Genomic DNA, 18,272 nt, shown 5'->3' on the forward strand with positions numbered 1-18,272 from the left:
GTGCTCACAATCGATTTAATGCATTTGGGTCAGCACAAATGTGACCAACTGCAATCAGAAACAGCCAATGGCCTACAACTGAAGGCACTATGGAGAGTCATCAGAGAAGGTTGGTCTGATATTATAAAAGAGGTGCCAGAACCCCTCAGATGCTTTTGGTCTTATAGAGATGAACTCAGTTTCGCGAGAGGCATATCCTTCAAGGGAAAAGAAGTGATTGTGCCCAAAGGTCTCCAACAGGACATCTTGTCACAACTTCACCAAGGCCATATAGGCATAGAGCAAACGAGACGACTGGCATGAGACACTGTTTATTGGCCAGGGATCAACGGTGACATAGAAAGGTTAGTGAGGATGTGTGAGGCATACCAGAGCCACCAACCACACAATGTAAAGAACCTCTACACCCATATGAGATTCCGTCAGTCCCTTGGTCCAAAATAGCCACTGATCTATTCTCCGTGAATGGAGACGACTTTATCTTAGTCACCGATTATTTCTCCAAATTTCGAATAGTCAGACACGTAAAAAACACTTCAAGTTGGGAGAGCTGTCCCACAGACTAGTCAAGCAACAGCCTGACATAGTCATACTCACGGAATCATACCTTACAGACAATGTCCCAGACACTGCCATCACCATCCCCGGGTACGTCCTGTCCCACCGGTAGGACAGACCCACCAGAGGTGGTGGCACAGTGGTATACAGTAGGGAGGGAGTTGCCCTGGGAGTCCTCAACATTGACTCCGGACCCCATGAAGTCTCATGGCATCAGGGCAAATATGGGCAAGGTAACCTCCTACTGATTACCACCTACCGCCCTCCCTCAGCTGATGACTCAGTACTGTTCCATGTTGAACATCACTTTGAGGAAGCACTGAGGGTGGCAAGGGCACAAATTGTACTCTGGGTGGGGGACTTCAATGTCCATCACCAAGAGTGGCTCGCTGGCACCACTACTGAACAAGCTGGCCGAGTCCTAAAGGACATGGCTGCTAGACTGGGTCTGCAGCAGGTGGTGGGGGAACCAACACAAGGGAAGAACATACTTGACCTCGTCCTCACCAATCTGCCTGCCGCAGATGCATCTGTCCATGACAGTATTGGTAGGAGTGACCACCGCACAATCCTTGTGGAGACTAAGTCCCGCCTTTACACTGAGGATACCGTCCATCGTGTTGTGTGGCACTATCACCGTGCTGAATGGGATAGATTTCGAACAGATCTAGCAATGCAAAACTGGGCATCCATGAGGCATTGTGGGCCATCAGCAGCAGCAGAATTGTACTCAACCACAATCTGTAACCTCATGGCCCAGCATAACCCCCACTCTACCATTACCATCAAGCCAGGAGACAAACCCTGGTTCAATGAAGAGTGCAGGAGGACATGCCAGGAGCAGCACCAGGCATACCTCAAAATGAGGTGTCAACCTGGTGAAGCTGCAACACAGGACTACTTGCATGCCAAACTGTGTAAGCAGCATACAGTAGACAGAGCTAAGCGATCCCATAACCAACGGATCAGATCTAAGCTCTGCAGTCCTGCCACATCCAGCCGAGAATGGTGGTGGACAATTAAACAACTAACTGGAGAAGGTGGCTCCACAAATATCCCCATCCTCAATGATGGGGGAGCCCAGCACATCAGTGCGAAAGATAAGGCTGAAGCAATTGCAACAATCTTCAGCCAGAAGTGCCGAGTTGATGACCCATCTCGGCCTCCTCCTGAAGTTCCCAGCATCACAGATGCCAGACTTCAGCCAATTCGATTCACTACTCGTGACATCAAGAAATGACTGAAGGCACTGGATACTGCAAAAGCTATGGGCCCTGACAATATTCCGGCAATAGTACTGAAGACCTGTGCTCCAGAACTTGCCGCGCCCCTAGCCAAGCTGTTCCAGTAGAGCTACAACACTGGCATCTACCCAGCAATGTGGAAAATTGCCCAGGTATGTCCTGTACACAAAAAGCAGGACAAATCCAACCCGGCCAACTATCGCCCCATTAGCCTACTCTCAATCATCAGTAAAGTGATGGAAGGCGTCATCAACAGTGCCATCAAGCGTCACTTGCTTAGCAACAACCTGCTCAGTGACGCTCAGCTTGGATTCCGCCAGGGCCACTCAGCTCCTGACCTCATTACAACCTTGGTTCAAACATGGACAAAAGAGCTGAACTCAAGAGGTGAGGTGAGAGTGACTGCCCTTGACATCAAGACAGCATTTGACCGAGTATGGCATCAAGGAGGCCTAGCAAAACTGAGATCAATGGGAATCAGGGGGAAAACCCTCCACTGGCTGGAATCATACCTAGCACAAAGGAAGATGGTTGTGGTTGTTGGAGGTCAATCATCTGAGCTCCAGGACATCACTGCAGGAGTTCCTCAGGGTAGTGTCCTAGGCCCAACCATCTTCATCTGCTTCATCAATGACCTTCCTTCAATCATAAGGTCAGAAGTGGGGATGTTCGCTGATGATTGCACAATGTTCAGCACCATTCATGACTCCTCAGATACTGAAGCAGTCCGTGTAGAAATGCAGCAAGACCTGGACAATATCCAGGCTTGGGCTGATAAGTAGTAGGTAACATTCGCGCCACACAAGTGCCAGGCAATGACCATCTCCAACAAGAGAGAATCTAACCATCTCCCCTTGACATTCAACAGCATTACCACCGCTGAATCCCCCACTATCAACATCCTAGGGGCGACCATTGACCAGAAACTGAACTGGAGTCGCCATATAAATACCGTGGCTACAAGAGCAGGTCAGAGGCTAGGAATCCTGAGGCGAGTAACTCACCTCCTGACTCCCCAAAGCCTGTCCACCATCTACAAGGCACAAGTCTGGAATGTGATGGAATACTCTCCACTTGCCTGGATGGGTGCAGCTCCAACAACACTCAAGAAGCTCGACACCATCCAGGACAAAGCAGCCCGCTTGATTGGCACCCCATCTACAAACATTCACTCCCTCCACCACCGACGCACAGTGGCAGCAGTGTGTACCATCTACAAGATGCACTGCAGCAATGCACCAAGGCTCCTTAGACAGCACCTTACAAACCCACGACCTCCACCAACTAGAAGGACAAGGGCAGCACATACATGGGAACACCACCACCTGCAAGTTCCCCTCCAAGTCACACACCATCCTGACTTGGAACTATATCGCCGTTCCTTCACTGTCGCTGGGTCAAAATCCTGGAACTCCCTTCCTAACAGCACTGTGGGGGTACCTACCCCATTTGGACTGCAGCAGTTCAAGAAGGCAGCTCACCACCACCTTCTCAAGGGCAATTAGGGATGGGCAATAAATGCTGGCCTGGCCAGCGACGCCCACATCCCATGAATGAATTAAAAAAAAGAAATAGAAAAGAATGAAGACATTGTGGCTGCTGCCAGGATAGCGAGCATTCACTGACATGATATACTCTGCATAGTCACACACCAACTGCACATTGATGCAATGATACTTCTCCCCATTGTCACTGCCCCAAACAGCCACATGCATTCAGTCAATGGAGCCCTGCACTATTGGGAATCCTGCTATCCTGGCAAAGCCAAGTGTCTCTCATCCTGTTTCTCCCTGCTAAGGGAGGAAAAAATGTATTCGGCTCTCCTGACATAGATGGCCTCCATTTTCTCCCAGATGCATCGATGGATACTGTAGTGGGTGATATTGGATATGTCACCAACTCCCACTAGGAAAGGTCCAGAAGCATAGAAGTACAATGCCACTGTGGCCTTTGTGGTCACTGGCAGTGGTGTCATCACCTTGGTGTGAGGTTTCAGGTCCAGTTGAAAGAGGTGGCACAGTTCTGTCATCACCTCCTTGTTGAACCTAAGGTGCCTCCTGGATTAGATTGCGGTGGGAAAAGTGCTCCCTAAAACCCTTGGTGAGCAGAGCCCTCCTCCTTCTCCTCCTCCCCCTTCACAGAGCTTCCCCCCTCTGCTCCATTTGTTGGTCATGTTGCAGACCCAGAGGCACTGTAACCACAGCCTCCATACCTTGTGCAGAGTTGGGTCACCAGATCCTCTGGCCTTCCTGATTATATGCAGCAGCTCACCACAAAGCCTCCAAAATCAAGACACAGCATTTCCACTAACATTGCCACAGCAGAAGTAAGTCAAAAGCAGCTCGCCTGCAAGTTGGATGCCTAGCCCTTTAAATAATGCCAGTGAGAGGTCCCTTGTGCTGCTGTTGCATGTTCAGTTGAGAGTAGTACAGACATTCAGTGAACATATGCAGACTAGGTTTGTGAAAGGTTCATCAACTTAGCCAAATGGCTGATTGACATCACAGTCAGATCTCTCCTCATGCTATCAATACTCACAAAGCACATCCGCACTAGCACACTGTGCTGCACAGGACAAGTTGGAAGTGGAAGTGGCTGGCAGCATGGCCTGCACCATTTTATGGCTTCAGGAATTTCGTAGCGCTAAGACTAGCCCAAAATCATGGCCATATTCTCCAACAGGTGTTGAATGGAAATTAATGTGAATATGTATAAAGTAATGCACATTGGTAGAGGGAACTGAGTGCATACTTAGTTCACCTGCAAAAGTAAAAAGCGAAAAGACTAGTGTTACGACCAGGTGAGAAAGAGGTCTAGTGGTTCCCTTTCAACTTTCACCTGGTCTTGCTGTAAAGGGTTTTATTTTTAAACACATTGTGTTTTTAGCTTCCTGTTGGTGAATCCTTGTTCACCACTTTCCAACTATAAGGCAAAGAAACCAACACACACACAGGTTTTCTTAGGTTTAAGGAAGAAAGATTGAAATTTATTCAAACTTAATCTCTATTTCGGTTGATACCTATGGATAAACTATGTGCTCACACTAGCATGCATACGCGATACACATTTGCAAATGGAGACAGAAAAGAGCAGAAGAATAAAGTGGAAAAGCTTGAGGCAATATCTGAAGAGTTTTTGTTAGGCGTCTTCGAGCTCACTTTAGAGTTCTTGATTGTAGATAAATCTTGCATTTCGTTGGGAATCTTGCATTCTTCTTGAACCTTGTTCACTGTAGGAGCCTTTTCACTCTTGGGGTTCATGTGTCTTCAGTGGGTTTCAGTTCTGTGAGAAAGAGATGGGAGCAGACAGGAGAGGCTGTGGCAAGCCAGCCAGCAGAGGTCTTTTCAATCCGGGAGCATTCTACTTTCTGCCTAAACTGGACAATTCAGAAAAAAAAAACAGTCGCCAAGGAAGTTAGTCATGTGACTAACTGGTTTGACCACGTCTGTTTGTGGATTGTATTGGAGCAGAGCATAGCTCCTTTGTTCCCAAACACTGTCTGGTAATACGCAAAAATGTCTTTCCAGCCAGGTGCCTGGCAACCCCTTGTAACAGGCCTTCTCTTCTTCCCAGAAACAATTTGAAATTTAATGTCCATATGCCAAAACTGATGTGCCTCATTCTTGGGAGGTGGGGGCCTGCATGACATAGGAACATAGGAAGATAGGAACAGGAGTAAGCCATTCAGCCCCTCGAGCCTGTCCCGCCATTCAATGAGATCATGGCTGATCCGCGGCCTAACTCCATATACCTGCCTTTGGCCTATATCCCTTAATATCTTTGCTTAACAAAAATCTATCTCAGATTTAAAATTAACAACTGTTCTAGCTTCAACTGCTGTTTGTGGGAGAGAGTTCCAAACCTCTACCACCCTTTATGTGAAGAAGTGCTTCCTAACATCTCTCCTGAACAGTTTGGTCCTAATTTCTAGACTATGCCCCCTAGTTTTTGAATCGCCAACCAGTGGAAACAGTTTATCTTTATCTCGCCTGTCTTTTCCTGTTAATATCTTGAAGACTTCAATCAGATCATCCCTTAACCTTCTGAATTCGAGTGAAAACAGGCCTAATTTGTGTAATCTCTCCTCGTAACTTAACCCCTGTAGTCCAGGTATCATTCTTGTAAACCTACTTTGCACTCCCTCCAAGGCCAATATATCCTTCCTAAGATGTGGTGCCCAGAACTGCTCACAGTACTCCAAGTGGGGTCTAACCAGGGTTTTGTACAGCTGCAGCATAGCCTCTGTGTTTTTATATTCCAATCCTCTCGATATAAAGGCTAGCATTCCATTAGCCTTTTTGATTATTTTCTGCACTTGCTCGTGGCATTTTAAAGATCTATGCACCTGAACCCCCAAGTCTCTTTGGACATCCACTGTACTTAACCTCTTCCCATTTAGAAAGTACCCTGCTCTATCCCTTTTTGGTCCAAATTAGATAACCTCACACTTGCCCGCATTGAAACCCATCTGCCACAGTTTTGCCCACTCACCTAGTCTGTCAATATCTCTTTGCAATTTTATGCTATCATCTAGACTGTCTCCAATGCCGCCTAACTTTGTAACATCAGCATACTTGGATATATGACATACCATGCCATCATCCAAGTCCTTAATGAATAATGTGAATAATTGAAGCCCCAACACAGATCCCTGCAGGACACCACTAGTTACATCCTTCCAATCGGAGTACTTACCCATTATCCCCACTCTCTGTCGCCTTCCACTCAACCAACTTCCTAACCATGTCAATAATTTGCCCTCAACTCCATAGGCTTCTACCTTAGTTTAACAGTCTCTTATGTGGGACTTTATCAAATGCCTTCTGGAAGTCCATATAAATAACATCCATAGACATTCCCCTGTCCACTACCTTAATCACCTCTTCAAAAAATTCAATGAGATTTGTCAGGCATGACCTTCCCGTCATGAATCCATGCTGGCTGTCCCTGATTAACTGAAAATTTTCTAGGTGTTCAGTCGCCCTATCCTTAATTATAGACTCCAGCAACTTGCCCACCACAGATGTCAGGCTAACTGGTCTGTAATTTCCTTGGTTCCCCTTTTCACCCTTCTTAAAAAGTGGAGTGACATATGCAACTTTCCAATCCAGAGGGACCACTCCTGAATTTAGGGAACTCTGAAAGACTATAGTTAGGGCATCTACAATGTGCTCCCCTACTTCCTTTAACACCCTCAGATGGAAACTGTCAGGTCCTGGGGATTTCTCACTCTTTAGTTCCATTAATTTCCTTGTTACTGATGATTTACTTACATTAATTGTATTACGTCCCTGTCCCCTATCGGCTATTAATTTTTTCGGGACTTCTGGCAAGCTATCCTCCTTTTCAACTGTAAATACTGAGACACTAGTGTAAAAAAATGCTAGGAACCAGGTAGTCCCATTGTTATCTAGCATGCAGGTAGTACACATTTTCAAACAACTAATACATCATTCACAACATACAACATAAAGAAATACTAACAACTGAAAGTACAATCTGAACAAGAATCAACATATATGCAGCTCTTAATTAAGGATGTTGTCCTACATTATAAGCAATATCCCACCTTGCATTATCATGCAAAGTAGATATTCCCTTTTCTATCTTGGCCTATGTTGGTGTATATACTGTCATGCCTGGAGGGCACAGTGATGAAATATGAAATGAACAAGAGGAATTATGAAATAAAAGTCAACTGCTGAACTGAACCACAAGAAAATGAACACGTTTGTGCCACAGACAAAATGGAGTGGCGGTCAGGTGACCCCTCCTGTACAGTCAGTAAAATATCTGTGTTGAAGACGAAACCCATTATCCACGTCTGAATTAGCTTTCAGGAAAACACATTGCAGTGTAAAACATTCCTTTCTGTGCAAATAACTCTGATCTTCAGGAACGGAGCTAACAAAGTCTGTTGTAGACAAAGTGACTCCGCAGTCAAGACTAAAATAATAGGTGTGAAGTAGCACCTATTCATCAGAATGGACCACATTCAGATGCCATCATGGAACAATGGTTCCCATATCCTGGAACATTGCATGAATCACCCCAGGGGAGAGAGCCCTCGGACACCTGATTGACACCCCAACCTGACAAGTTTCTACCTTAAAAGGTATCTCTCTGGAGAGAGAGGAGCAGAACAGCAGAATGCCGGAGAAGGTGCTTTCCAGCCAGAACAGCTTTGAGAAAATTCCAGTTAAGCAGGAGTCCTGATGACAACATCTTTTAACTACTGCAGCAAAGAAATTTCTAGGTGACTTTTGAACTCCCCTATCTGCGAAAGTGAACCAGGATTTTCCCCATTGACTTTGGATTAAGGCTTAACCACAAGGAGCTTGCAACACTTCATCCTTTTCAAGCCAAAGATCTTCTAGGCCTGCACTATTGAAAGATTTCCTCCTGAAAAGCTTCTAAAAGTTTTCTTAAAACAACAAACTCTTTTACCATAATTGAACTCTGAATGCATGCTACCATTCTACTTTATCTTATCCTGTGTGTGTGCAGGTGTGTATGTGTGTGTATGCGTGAGTGAGTGAGAATGCAAACATTTTTCGGTTATTGTGTAAAATAAACACTTATCTTTCTTTTTTAACCTATGAGAAAACCTGCCGTTTCTCTATTTACTTGACCCTTAAAACACTCAGGGACTAAAACACTATTGTTACGACTGAGTAGGGGGAGTGCACTGTCTTTTCTAGTTTCACTTCTCCACAGGTCACAACATATATTTTAAATGTTTACTCAGTTACCTATACAGTCAATCATATACTCTACTCTATCCCAGAATAAAATACACCAACCAGGTTTCTTTAATAAACAACAAAATTATCAGTTTATTATGAAACAATATTTATCCTATAGCAAATCATTAACACACAGGTTGAAATATGAAAGTTCCCTTTTTACCTCAGCCCAAAAAACACACACACAAACACACTCACACTAGTTAAAGAAAAATAAAGAAATTTTCTCTGCAGAGCTCATTTACAAGAAAAAAAACCAAAAAAAGAATACTTTGGCCAAATACTTCTTGAAGAAAACAGATGAGATATGTTGTGTTTCAAAATGGCATTCGGTATGGCATCTGAGAATATGTAGATGGGTCACCGGGTTCTTTTCTGGAGCAGTTCTTTTCCGACGACGTCAAGAATTAATCTGGCAAGTTTTTCCAGCTTCTCAGGAGAAATGTGGCATCAGGGGTTTTAGCTCTCACACACACTGAACTTTCAGGGCTTTTCAGAGAAGTCAAGAAAGAGATGAGCTGGGTGTTTCTCTCCTGGCAAGCTGACCTCCAACTGCCTCAAAACAGTCCACACCCCAACCAGGAAGTCAAAACAATATCCCAAAAGCGAAACTGCCTGAACAACATAAATCTTTACATGTCACTTCTCTGTAAACATCTTACTCAATTCACCAAGGTTTCTGTTGTTTGTTGAGCTTAAGGCGTGTGATTTCCAGTAAAGGTTGTTTTGAAACAAAACCTTGTAAAAAAACACATGCATGGAATCTTTTCAGTTTTAAACACAAGCTCTCAAAAAAAAAGAAAAAATGGATGCACTTTCAGATTACTATTTTTAAACAATATCTACGGTCAGTTGTGAGGTGAAAAGTGGAAGTCACCCATATCACTCCCACCTGCCCATAACAATAGGTTAATTGTTTTTGAGAAGTACTCAATCTATGCAAAATAGTCATCAAACTCAAAGATAATGGTGGAATAGCAGGCCAACTTTAACTATAGCTTTCTGCCAGGAAGGTTATATCAGTCTGTACATCAGTTATTTTATGGGATTTTACTAGCATCAATATCTTATCCCCAAATTTAGACATTGCAGTTGGTGTAAAACTAAACGTTGATCATTGGACAGGGCTCTTAACACTGTCACGAGTTTAATATTCTTTGCAGTCATGACACAATGCTTTCCCCTCTCTAAAAATGCTACATTAGTTCTCTTCAAACTTCATCTTTTACTTGTATAATGCAATCAGGGAATTCTTCATCCAGGATGAAGCCACGAACTGGCAACTGGTTCTGCAGCATGTTACACCAGCATATCCAGGCACTACCTTTCTTGGAACAGCAAGAGGTATCTGGGGATTTCCAGACTCCAACTTTCCCACGAACCAACATCTTGGGATGATTAACAACCTCTTTGGATATATTGTCTCCCAGTAGACTGATTGATTCAACCTTGAACACCTCCATTGGTCTTGTGTTATCGTTTAATACATGTATTGCCACCACTCGAGGGATTAACTTAGAAGTATATTGATTCTGGTTATGTGGCATTCTGGCATGATATACAAATATACGAACATATGAATTAGGAGCAGGAGTAGGCCACTCAGCCCTTCAAGCCTGCTCCGCCATTCAATAAGTTCATGGTTGAATTGATTACTCCATGTTTCTACCTACCCCCGATAACCATCCACCCACTTGCTTATTAAGAATCTATCTACCTCTCCCTTAATAATATTCAAAGACTCTGCTTCCACCGCCTTTTGAGGAAGAGAATTCCAAAGACTCATGACCCTCTGAGATAAAGTTTCTCCTCATCTCTGTCTTAAATGGGTGACCCCTTATTTTTAAACGGTGATTCCTAGTTCGAGATTCTCCCGCAAGGGGAAACATCCTTTCCACATCCACCCTGTCAAGACCCCTCAGGATCTTATATGTTTCAATCAAGTCACCTCTTACTCTTCTAAACTCCAGTGCATACAAGCCTAGCCTGTCCAATTTTTCCTCATAAGACAACACGCCCATTCCAGGTATTAGTCTAGTAAACCTTCTCTGTACTGCCTCCAAAATATTTACATCCTTCCTTAAATAAGGAGACAAGAACTGTACACAGTACTCCCGATGTCGTCTCACCAATGGCCTGTATAGCTGAAGCATAACCTCCCTACTTTTGTATTCAATTCCCCTCGCAATAAACAATAACATTCTATTAGCTTTCCTAATTACGTGCTGTACCTGCACACTAATCTTTTGCGATTCATGCACTAGGACACCCAGATCCCTCTGCACCTCAGAGCTCTGCAATCTCTCACCATTTAGATAATATGCTTCTTTTTATTCTTCCTGCCAAAATGGACAATTTCACACTTTCCCACATTATACTCCATTTGCCAGATCTTTGCCCCTCACTTAACCTATTTATATCCCTTTGTAGCCTCCTTATGTCCTCTTCACAAGTTACTTTCCTACCTATCTTTGTGTCATCAGCAAATTTAGCAATCATACCTTCGGTCCCTTCTTCTAAGTCATTTATATAAATTGTAAAAACTTGAGGCCCCAGCATAGATCCCTGTGGCACACTACTCATTACATCTTGCCAAACAGAAAATTACCCATTTATGCCTACTCTCTGTTTCCTGTCAGCTCGCCAATCTTCGTTCCATGCCAATATGTTACCCCCTACACCATGAGCTTTTATTTTCTGTAATGACCTTTGATGTGACACCTTTTCAAATGCCTTCAAGAAATCTAAGTACAGTACATCCACTTCTTTCTTTTGGGCCTCCTTATCTCGAGAGACAATGGATACGCGCCTGGAGGTGGTCAGTGGTTTGTGAAGCAGCGCCTGGAGTGGCTATAAAGGCCAATTCTAGAGTGACAGGCTTTTCCACAGGTGCTGCAGAGAAATTTGTTTGTCAGGGCGGTTGCACAGTTGGCTCTCCCCTTGCGCCTCTGTCTTTTTTCCTGCCAACTACTAAGCCTCTTCGACTCGCCACATTTTAGCCCCATCTTTATGGCTGCCCGCCAGCTCTGGCGAACGCTGGCAACTGACTCCCACGACTTGTGATCAATGTCACAGGATTTCATGTCGCGTTTGCAGACGTCTTTATAGCGGAGACATGGACGGCCGGTGGGTCTGATACCAGTGGCGAGCTCGCTGTACAATGTGACTTTGGGGATCCTGCCATCTTCCATGCGGCTCACATGGCCAAGCCATCTCAAGCGCCGCTGACTCAGTAGTGTGAACAAGCTGGGGATGTTGGCCGCCTCGAGGACTTCTGTGTTGGAGATACGGTCCTGCCACCTGATGCCAAGTATTCTCCGGAGGCAGCGAAGATGGAATGAATTGAGACGTCGCTCTTGGCTGACATACGTTGTCCAGGCCTCGCTGCCATAGAGCAAGGTACTGAGGACACAGGCCTGATACACTCGGACTTTTGTGTTCCGTGTCAGTGCGCCATTTTCCCACACTCTCTTGGCCAGTCTGGACATAGCAGTGGAAGCCTTTCCCATGCGCTTGTTGATTTCTGCATCTAGAGACAGGTTACTGGTGATAGTTGAGCCTAGGTAGGTGAACTCTTGAACTACTTCCAGAGCGTGATCGCCAATATTGATGGATGGAGCATTTCTGACATCCTGCCCCATGATGTTTGTTTTCTTGAGGCTGATGGTTAGGCCAAATTCATTGCAGGCAGCAGCAAACCTGTCGATGAGACTCTGCAGGCACTCTTCAGTGTGAGATGTTAAAGCAGCATCGTCAGCAAAGAGGAGTTCCCTGATGAGTACATCCACTAGTTCCTCTTTATCCACAGCACATGTAACTCCCTCAAAGAACTCTAATAAATTGGTTAAATATGATTTCCCTTTCACAAAACCATGTTGACTCTACCTGATTACCTTGACTTTTTCTAAGTGCCCTGCTATAACACCTTTAGTAATAGCTTCTAACATTTTCCCTAAGACAGATGTTAAGCTAACTGGCCTGTAGTTTCCTGTTTTCTGTCTCCCTCCCTTTTTGAATAAAAGGAGTTACATTCACTATTTTCCAATCTAATGGAACTTTCCCTGAGGAGGAGGTGGTGTAGTGGTATTGTCACTGGACTAGTAACCCAGAGACCCAGGCTATTTTCCAATTTAAAGGAACCTTTCCCGATTCTAGGGAATTTTGGAAAATTAAAACCAACGCATCAACTATCTCACTACCCACTTCTTTTCAGACCCTAGGATGACGTCGATCAGGACCCGGGGACTTGTCAGCCCACAGCTCCAACAATTTGTTCAGTACCACTTCCCTGGTGATTGTAACTTTCTTGATTTCCTCCCTCCCTTCCATTTTCTGACTTACAGCTGACACTGGAATGTTACCTGTATCCTCAATAGTGAAGACCGATGCAAAATATCTGTTCAATTCATCTGCCATCTCCTTATTAACCATTATTAATTCCCCAGACTCACTTTCTACATACCTCCTCGCTTTATACAAATTCTCTGCTCCATCATCATTCCAACCCTTTATTTGATTTTTGATTAAGAAATTTGGAATCCAATTAACTTCAGTGTCTTCTAAATTCTTTTGAAACTGGTTTAAGTGAAACCATCCATAGATACTACATGTAATGGCTTTGGACACCTTTTGATTGTGGTATGCTTGATTTGCCCAATTGATTATTTCAGTAACTGTATCTTGTACCTTCTCCATACTTTATGCTAGCTCTTTTATGAATGCAACTGAGTTCTGTTGTTCCCCAATTGAATCTCCAGTTTTTAAAATATATTTCCTTATGCAATCCCTTCAACTATTTTTTTTATTCATTCATGGGATGTGGGCGACACTGGCCAGGCCAGCATTTATTGCCTATCCCTAATTGCCCTTGAGAAGGTGATGGTGAGCTGCCTTCTTGAACCGCTGCAGTCCATTTGGGGTAGGTATACCCACAGTGCTGTTAGGAAGAGAGTTCCAGGATTTTGACCTAGCAATAGTGAAGGAACGGCGATATAGTTCCAAGTCAGGATGGTGTGTGACTTGGAGGGGAACTTGCAGGTGGTGGTGTTCCCATGTATTTGCTGCCCTTGTCCTTCTAGTTGGTAGAGGTCGTGGGTTTGTAAGGTGCTGTCTAAGGAGCCTTGGTGCATTGCTGCAGTGCATCTTGTAGCTGGTACATACTGCTGCCACTGTGCGTCGATGGTGGAGGGAGTGAGTGTTTGTAGATGGGGTGCCAATCAAGCAGGCTGCTTTGTCCTGGATGGTGTCGAGCTTCTTGAGTGTTGTTGGAGCTGCACCCATCCAGACAAGTGGAGAGTATTGCATCACATTCCTGACTTGTGCCTTGTAGATGGTGGACAGGCTTTGGGGAGTCAGGAGCTGAGTTACTCGCCTCCGGATTCCTAGCCTCTGTCCTGCTCTTGTAGCCACGGTATTTATATGGCTACTCCAGTTCAGTTTCTGGTCAATGGTAGCCCCTAGGATATCGATAGTGGGGGATTCAGCGATGGTAATGCTGTTGAATGTCAAGGGGAGATGGTTAGATTCTCTCTTGTTGGAGATGGTCATTGCCTGGCACTTGTGTGGCGCGAATGTAACTTGCCACTTATCAGCCCAAGCCTGGATATTGTCCAGGTCTTGCTGCATTTCTACACGGACTGCTTCAGTATCTGAGGAGTCACGAATGGTGATAAACATTGTGCAATCATCAGCGAACATCCCCACTTCTAACCTTATGATTGAAGGAAGGTCATTGATGAAGCAGCTGAATATGGTTGGGCCCAGGACACTACCCTGAGGAACTCCTCAGTGATGTCCTGGAGCTCAGACGATTGACCTCCAACAACCACAACCATCTTCCTTTGTGCTAGGTATGACTCCAGCTAGCGGAGGGTTTTCCCCCTGATTCCCTTTACCTCAGTTTTGCTAGGGCTCCTTGATGCCATACTCGGTCAAATGCTGCCAAAGAGTTCAGCTCTTTTGTCCATGTTTGAACCAAGGCTGTAATGAGGTCAGTAGCTGAGTGGCCCTGGCGGAACCCAAACTGAGCATCACTGAGCAGGTTGTTGCTAAGCAAGTGCCGCTTGATGGCACTGTTGATGACACCTTCCATCACTTTACTGATGATTGAGAGCAGACTGATGGAGCGGTAATTAGCCGGGTTGGACTTGTCATGCTTTTTGTGTACAGGACATACCTGGGCAATTTTCCACATTGCAGGGTAGATGCCAGTGTTGTAGCTGTACTGGAACAGCTTGGCTAGGGGCGCGGAAGGTTCTGGAGCACAGGTCTTTAGTACTATTGCCGGAATATTGTCAGGGCCCATAGCTTTTGCAGTATCCGGTGCCTTCAGTCATTTCTTGATATCACGCAGAGTGAATCGAATTGGCTGAAGTCTGGCATCTGTGATGCTGGCGACTTCAGCAGGGGGCTGCGATGGATCATCAACTCGGCACTTCTGGCTGAAGATTGTTGCAAATGCTTCAGCCTGATCTTTCGCACTGATGTGCTGGGCTCCCCCATCATTGAGGATGGGGATATTTGTGGAGCCAGCTCTGCATGGTCTGATCAAGTTCCCACATTGACTGAATGGAGAAACAGAATATTATTTAAATGGAGAGAGACAGCAGAATTCTGTGGTACTGAAGGATCTGGGTGTCCTGGTATATGAATCATAAAAAGTTAGTATCCAGGTACAGCAAGTATTAGGAAGGCAAATTGAATATTGCTGTTTATTGCAAGTGGAATAAAATCTAAAAGTAGGGAGGTTTTGCTACAGCTGTACAGAGCCTTAGTGAGCCCACATCTGGAGTGCTGTGTGCAGTTTTGCTCTCCTTACTTAAGACATGATAACATTGCATTAGAAGCAGTTCAGAGAAAGTTCACACGACTGATTCCTGGGATGAAGGGTTTGTCTTGTAAGATAAGGTTGAACAGATTGGGCTTATACCCATCAGAGTTTTGAAGGATGAGAGGTGATCTTATTGAAACATAGAAGATCCTGAAGGGATTTGACAGGGTGGATGCTGGAAGTGTGTTTCAAATTATGGGCGAGACTAGAACTAGGAGACACAGTTTAAAAATAAGGGGTCTCCCATTTAAGACGGAGATGAGGAGAAATATTTTCTCTCAGAGGGTCGCTAGTCTGTGGAATTCACTTCCTCAGATAGCAGGCCATTGAATATATTCAAAGCTGTTATCCTTGATAACAAGAGAGTCAAGCGTTATGGGGGGAAGACAGGAAAGTGGATTTGAGGCCACTTTCAGATCAGCCATGATCTTATCAAATGGCGGAGCAGCCTCGAGAGACTCAATGGCCTACTCTTGCTCCTAATTCTTTATATGTTTGTATGTTAATCCTGTTCTATGTCGCAGTACCTACAGTGGATCCCATATCTCATCAAGCAACAGACAGATAGGCTAAGAGATGTTGTTAAGTTGAGGTTCTAATTGATTCATGAGATGTCTGTTCAGCACATTGCTTTATGACTCAAAGTCCATGAAAACTCGATTAGACAGAACATTAATAGAGAATTAACAAGACATCTGTCAACAAAGCTACTGCTGGGATGCATCTCAAAGGAACTTTATTACGGGGCGATTCTGCCATCCCATGCTGTAGGGGAGCAAGTATTGCATGAAGTGCAGATTGGAGAATTGGGGTGACATGTTGTAGCTCATCTATAACCTGCACTCCCTGCATCTACTGCTCTCCTACTCAGGCCTTGGGATCACAGAATGATCTCATAAATAAAGAGACTATTTTCATCCTGCACAACTCATCGGCAACTCAAAATACTGTATGAAATTTGGTTGGCCTGATAATTCAAATGCTTAGGTGTGTTAAAGTAGATTCAAAAATGATTCCAGCTTTTAAATTCTATTTGCTAGTCACTATCATGGAAGAAAAGTAAGATGAGACATAAACCATGTCTTTTAAGTGCTGAAAGACATGGCTTAGACAAATATAAGCAAATTAATTTCAGATTTCAGAACTAACCCACAAAAGTACAATGAACCTTCACAAGAGTGTAAGCAGACAAAAACAATCGACACCGAGCCGATGAAGAAAACTGCGCAGCACGGGCGTTTTAATTGAGTCGGCATCAGATTCTGGAAGAAATGAGAATGTCATCAAAAATTAATTGAATTCTGAAAGTGTTCAAACAATGCTGCATTCCGAGTGAAAGTACAGAAGCACATATCGTGAACTTGTGCACTGCCAGCTTGTGGAAAATTAAGCCCATTATATTCACACTGAAGAAATTACAAATTTATGCAGTGAAAAATGATGAGCTCTCATGATAAAAGTATCCAACGTGCTTATAACCTTGAATGCTAACATGGTGCCCATATTCAGAAGGAGTGGTTGGTATACAGATCCATTAGTTTGCTTTTGATCTTGTATAAAAAAATATAAGGAATAAACTTGAGGGCTATCTGGACAATAAGATTGTTAAAGAAGTGGAATTCCGTCAAGTTGTATTGCAAGGGAACACAGTTTCACAGCATGAGTGAAGAGTAAATTTAGGACTGATACCAGGAACTTCATTTCAGCACAAAGCGAAACTAGTAGATGAATAGATTCTCACGTAGAGTAATGGAGACAAAACCCCTGGAATAATTAAGCAAACAATTGGAATAATTTAATACAGAGGGACTTTAGGATCATTCTGATGGATGAAAGAAGATAGGCGCAATGGCCTTCCCCGTCATTAATTATCTGGTGAATGTAAAATGTACAGTTGATCCCAAACTCAAGTAAATCAACATAACTTGTCTTTTTCCAATATTAAAAGCCTATCTATATGGAGTGTTTAAAACAAGTGTTTTAATATTATTCAGATTGCATCATTTTTATATAAAATTCAAAAGAAGAATTTTGGATATGTATATTGAATCCAGCATTCCTTTTTAACATCTTATGTGAGACGAATCACCCAAAAGGTGCTGACGTATTGACAAAACTGTTCCAGAAGCCAAGCCCTCCTTTTCACGTCCAGTTCCTTCTCATTATTCAGCTATAAAGATGCTGTGGCGCTGGATCTGGATATCTGTTTCTCCTGCGTAACTTATTGTGTAAAGTTCGAAACATCGGTGAGTTAAAGCCTCGATGTGGGTTTTGATAGCTTTCATTCCCCGAAAGGACTTCACCCTTGTTCGATCGCCACAGCTGCTTCGTATGTTTTGTAGCTTAAATTTAGTGAAGTGAATCAACCAACTTTGGCGGATCGGGAAGATCGAAAGGAAGAGTAAAGACTGCAAAAACCTCTGCTGCTGTAACCACCCGTTGATCCTGACAAATTATCCAACAATGGCAGATCTGACTGTCTGGATTGTGAGTGTCTTGGCCGGGGTGTCGCTCGGCTTGCTCCTGCTGCTAAGGATCAGGAGAAGGCAAGTGCAGACTTCTGTTACTGTCTCTTTTCTACTGTCTTTAAAAAGCCTTTGCAGCAATAGAAACAGCCCCTTTGCAGTTAAACAAAAATCGATTTGTAAATCCCAGAATAATAGAATTTTCCTTTACAGAAGACTAACCAGCCCATGCCAACCACTTTATTTGCCGAAAACCTATTACATTTCTAGCCTTTGCCAGTTTTGATGAATGTGGAAAGGATGTTTTCCCATGTGGGAGAATCTAGAACTAGGGGTCACTGTTTAAAAATAAGGGGTTGCCCATTTCAGACAGATAAGAATTTTTTTTAATCTCAGAGAGCCATGAGTCTTTGGAATTCTCTTCCTCAAA

The 18,272-nt window shown here is 43.9% G+C and overlaps 1 protein-coding gene across 2 annotated transcripts in view; it reads left to right on the top strand.

Moving 5' to 3' along the window:
• The first annotated feature begins 17,514 nt into the window (after window positions 1-17,514).
• LOC137369991 (cytochrome P450 7A1-like) overlaps window positions 17,515-18,272 on the top strand; it is a 90,438-nt gene continuing 89,680 nt past the window's right edge. For both annotated transcript variants that reach the window (XM_068031878.1, XM_068031879.1), the window contains exon 1: window positions 17,515-17,923. In XM_068031878.1, coding sequence (XP_067887979.1) covers window positions 17,841-17,923 — 83 coding nt within the window. In that variant the 5' untranslated portion in view covers window positions 17,515-17,840. The remainder of the gene's footprint in view (window positions 17,924-18,272) is intronic.

The sequence above is a fragment of the Heterodontus francisci genome, chromosome 5 (assembly GCF_036365525.1).
Source record: "Heterodontus francisci isolate sHetFra1 chromosome 5, sHetFra1.hap1, whole genome shotgun sequence".
Classification (NCBI taxonomy): domain Eukaryota; kingdom Metazoa; phylum Chordata; class Chondrichthyes; order Heterodontiformes; family Heterodontidae; genus Heterodontus; species Heterodontus francisci.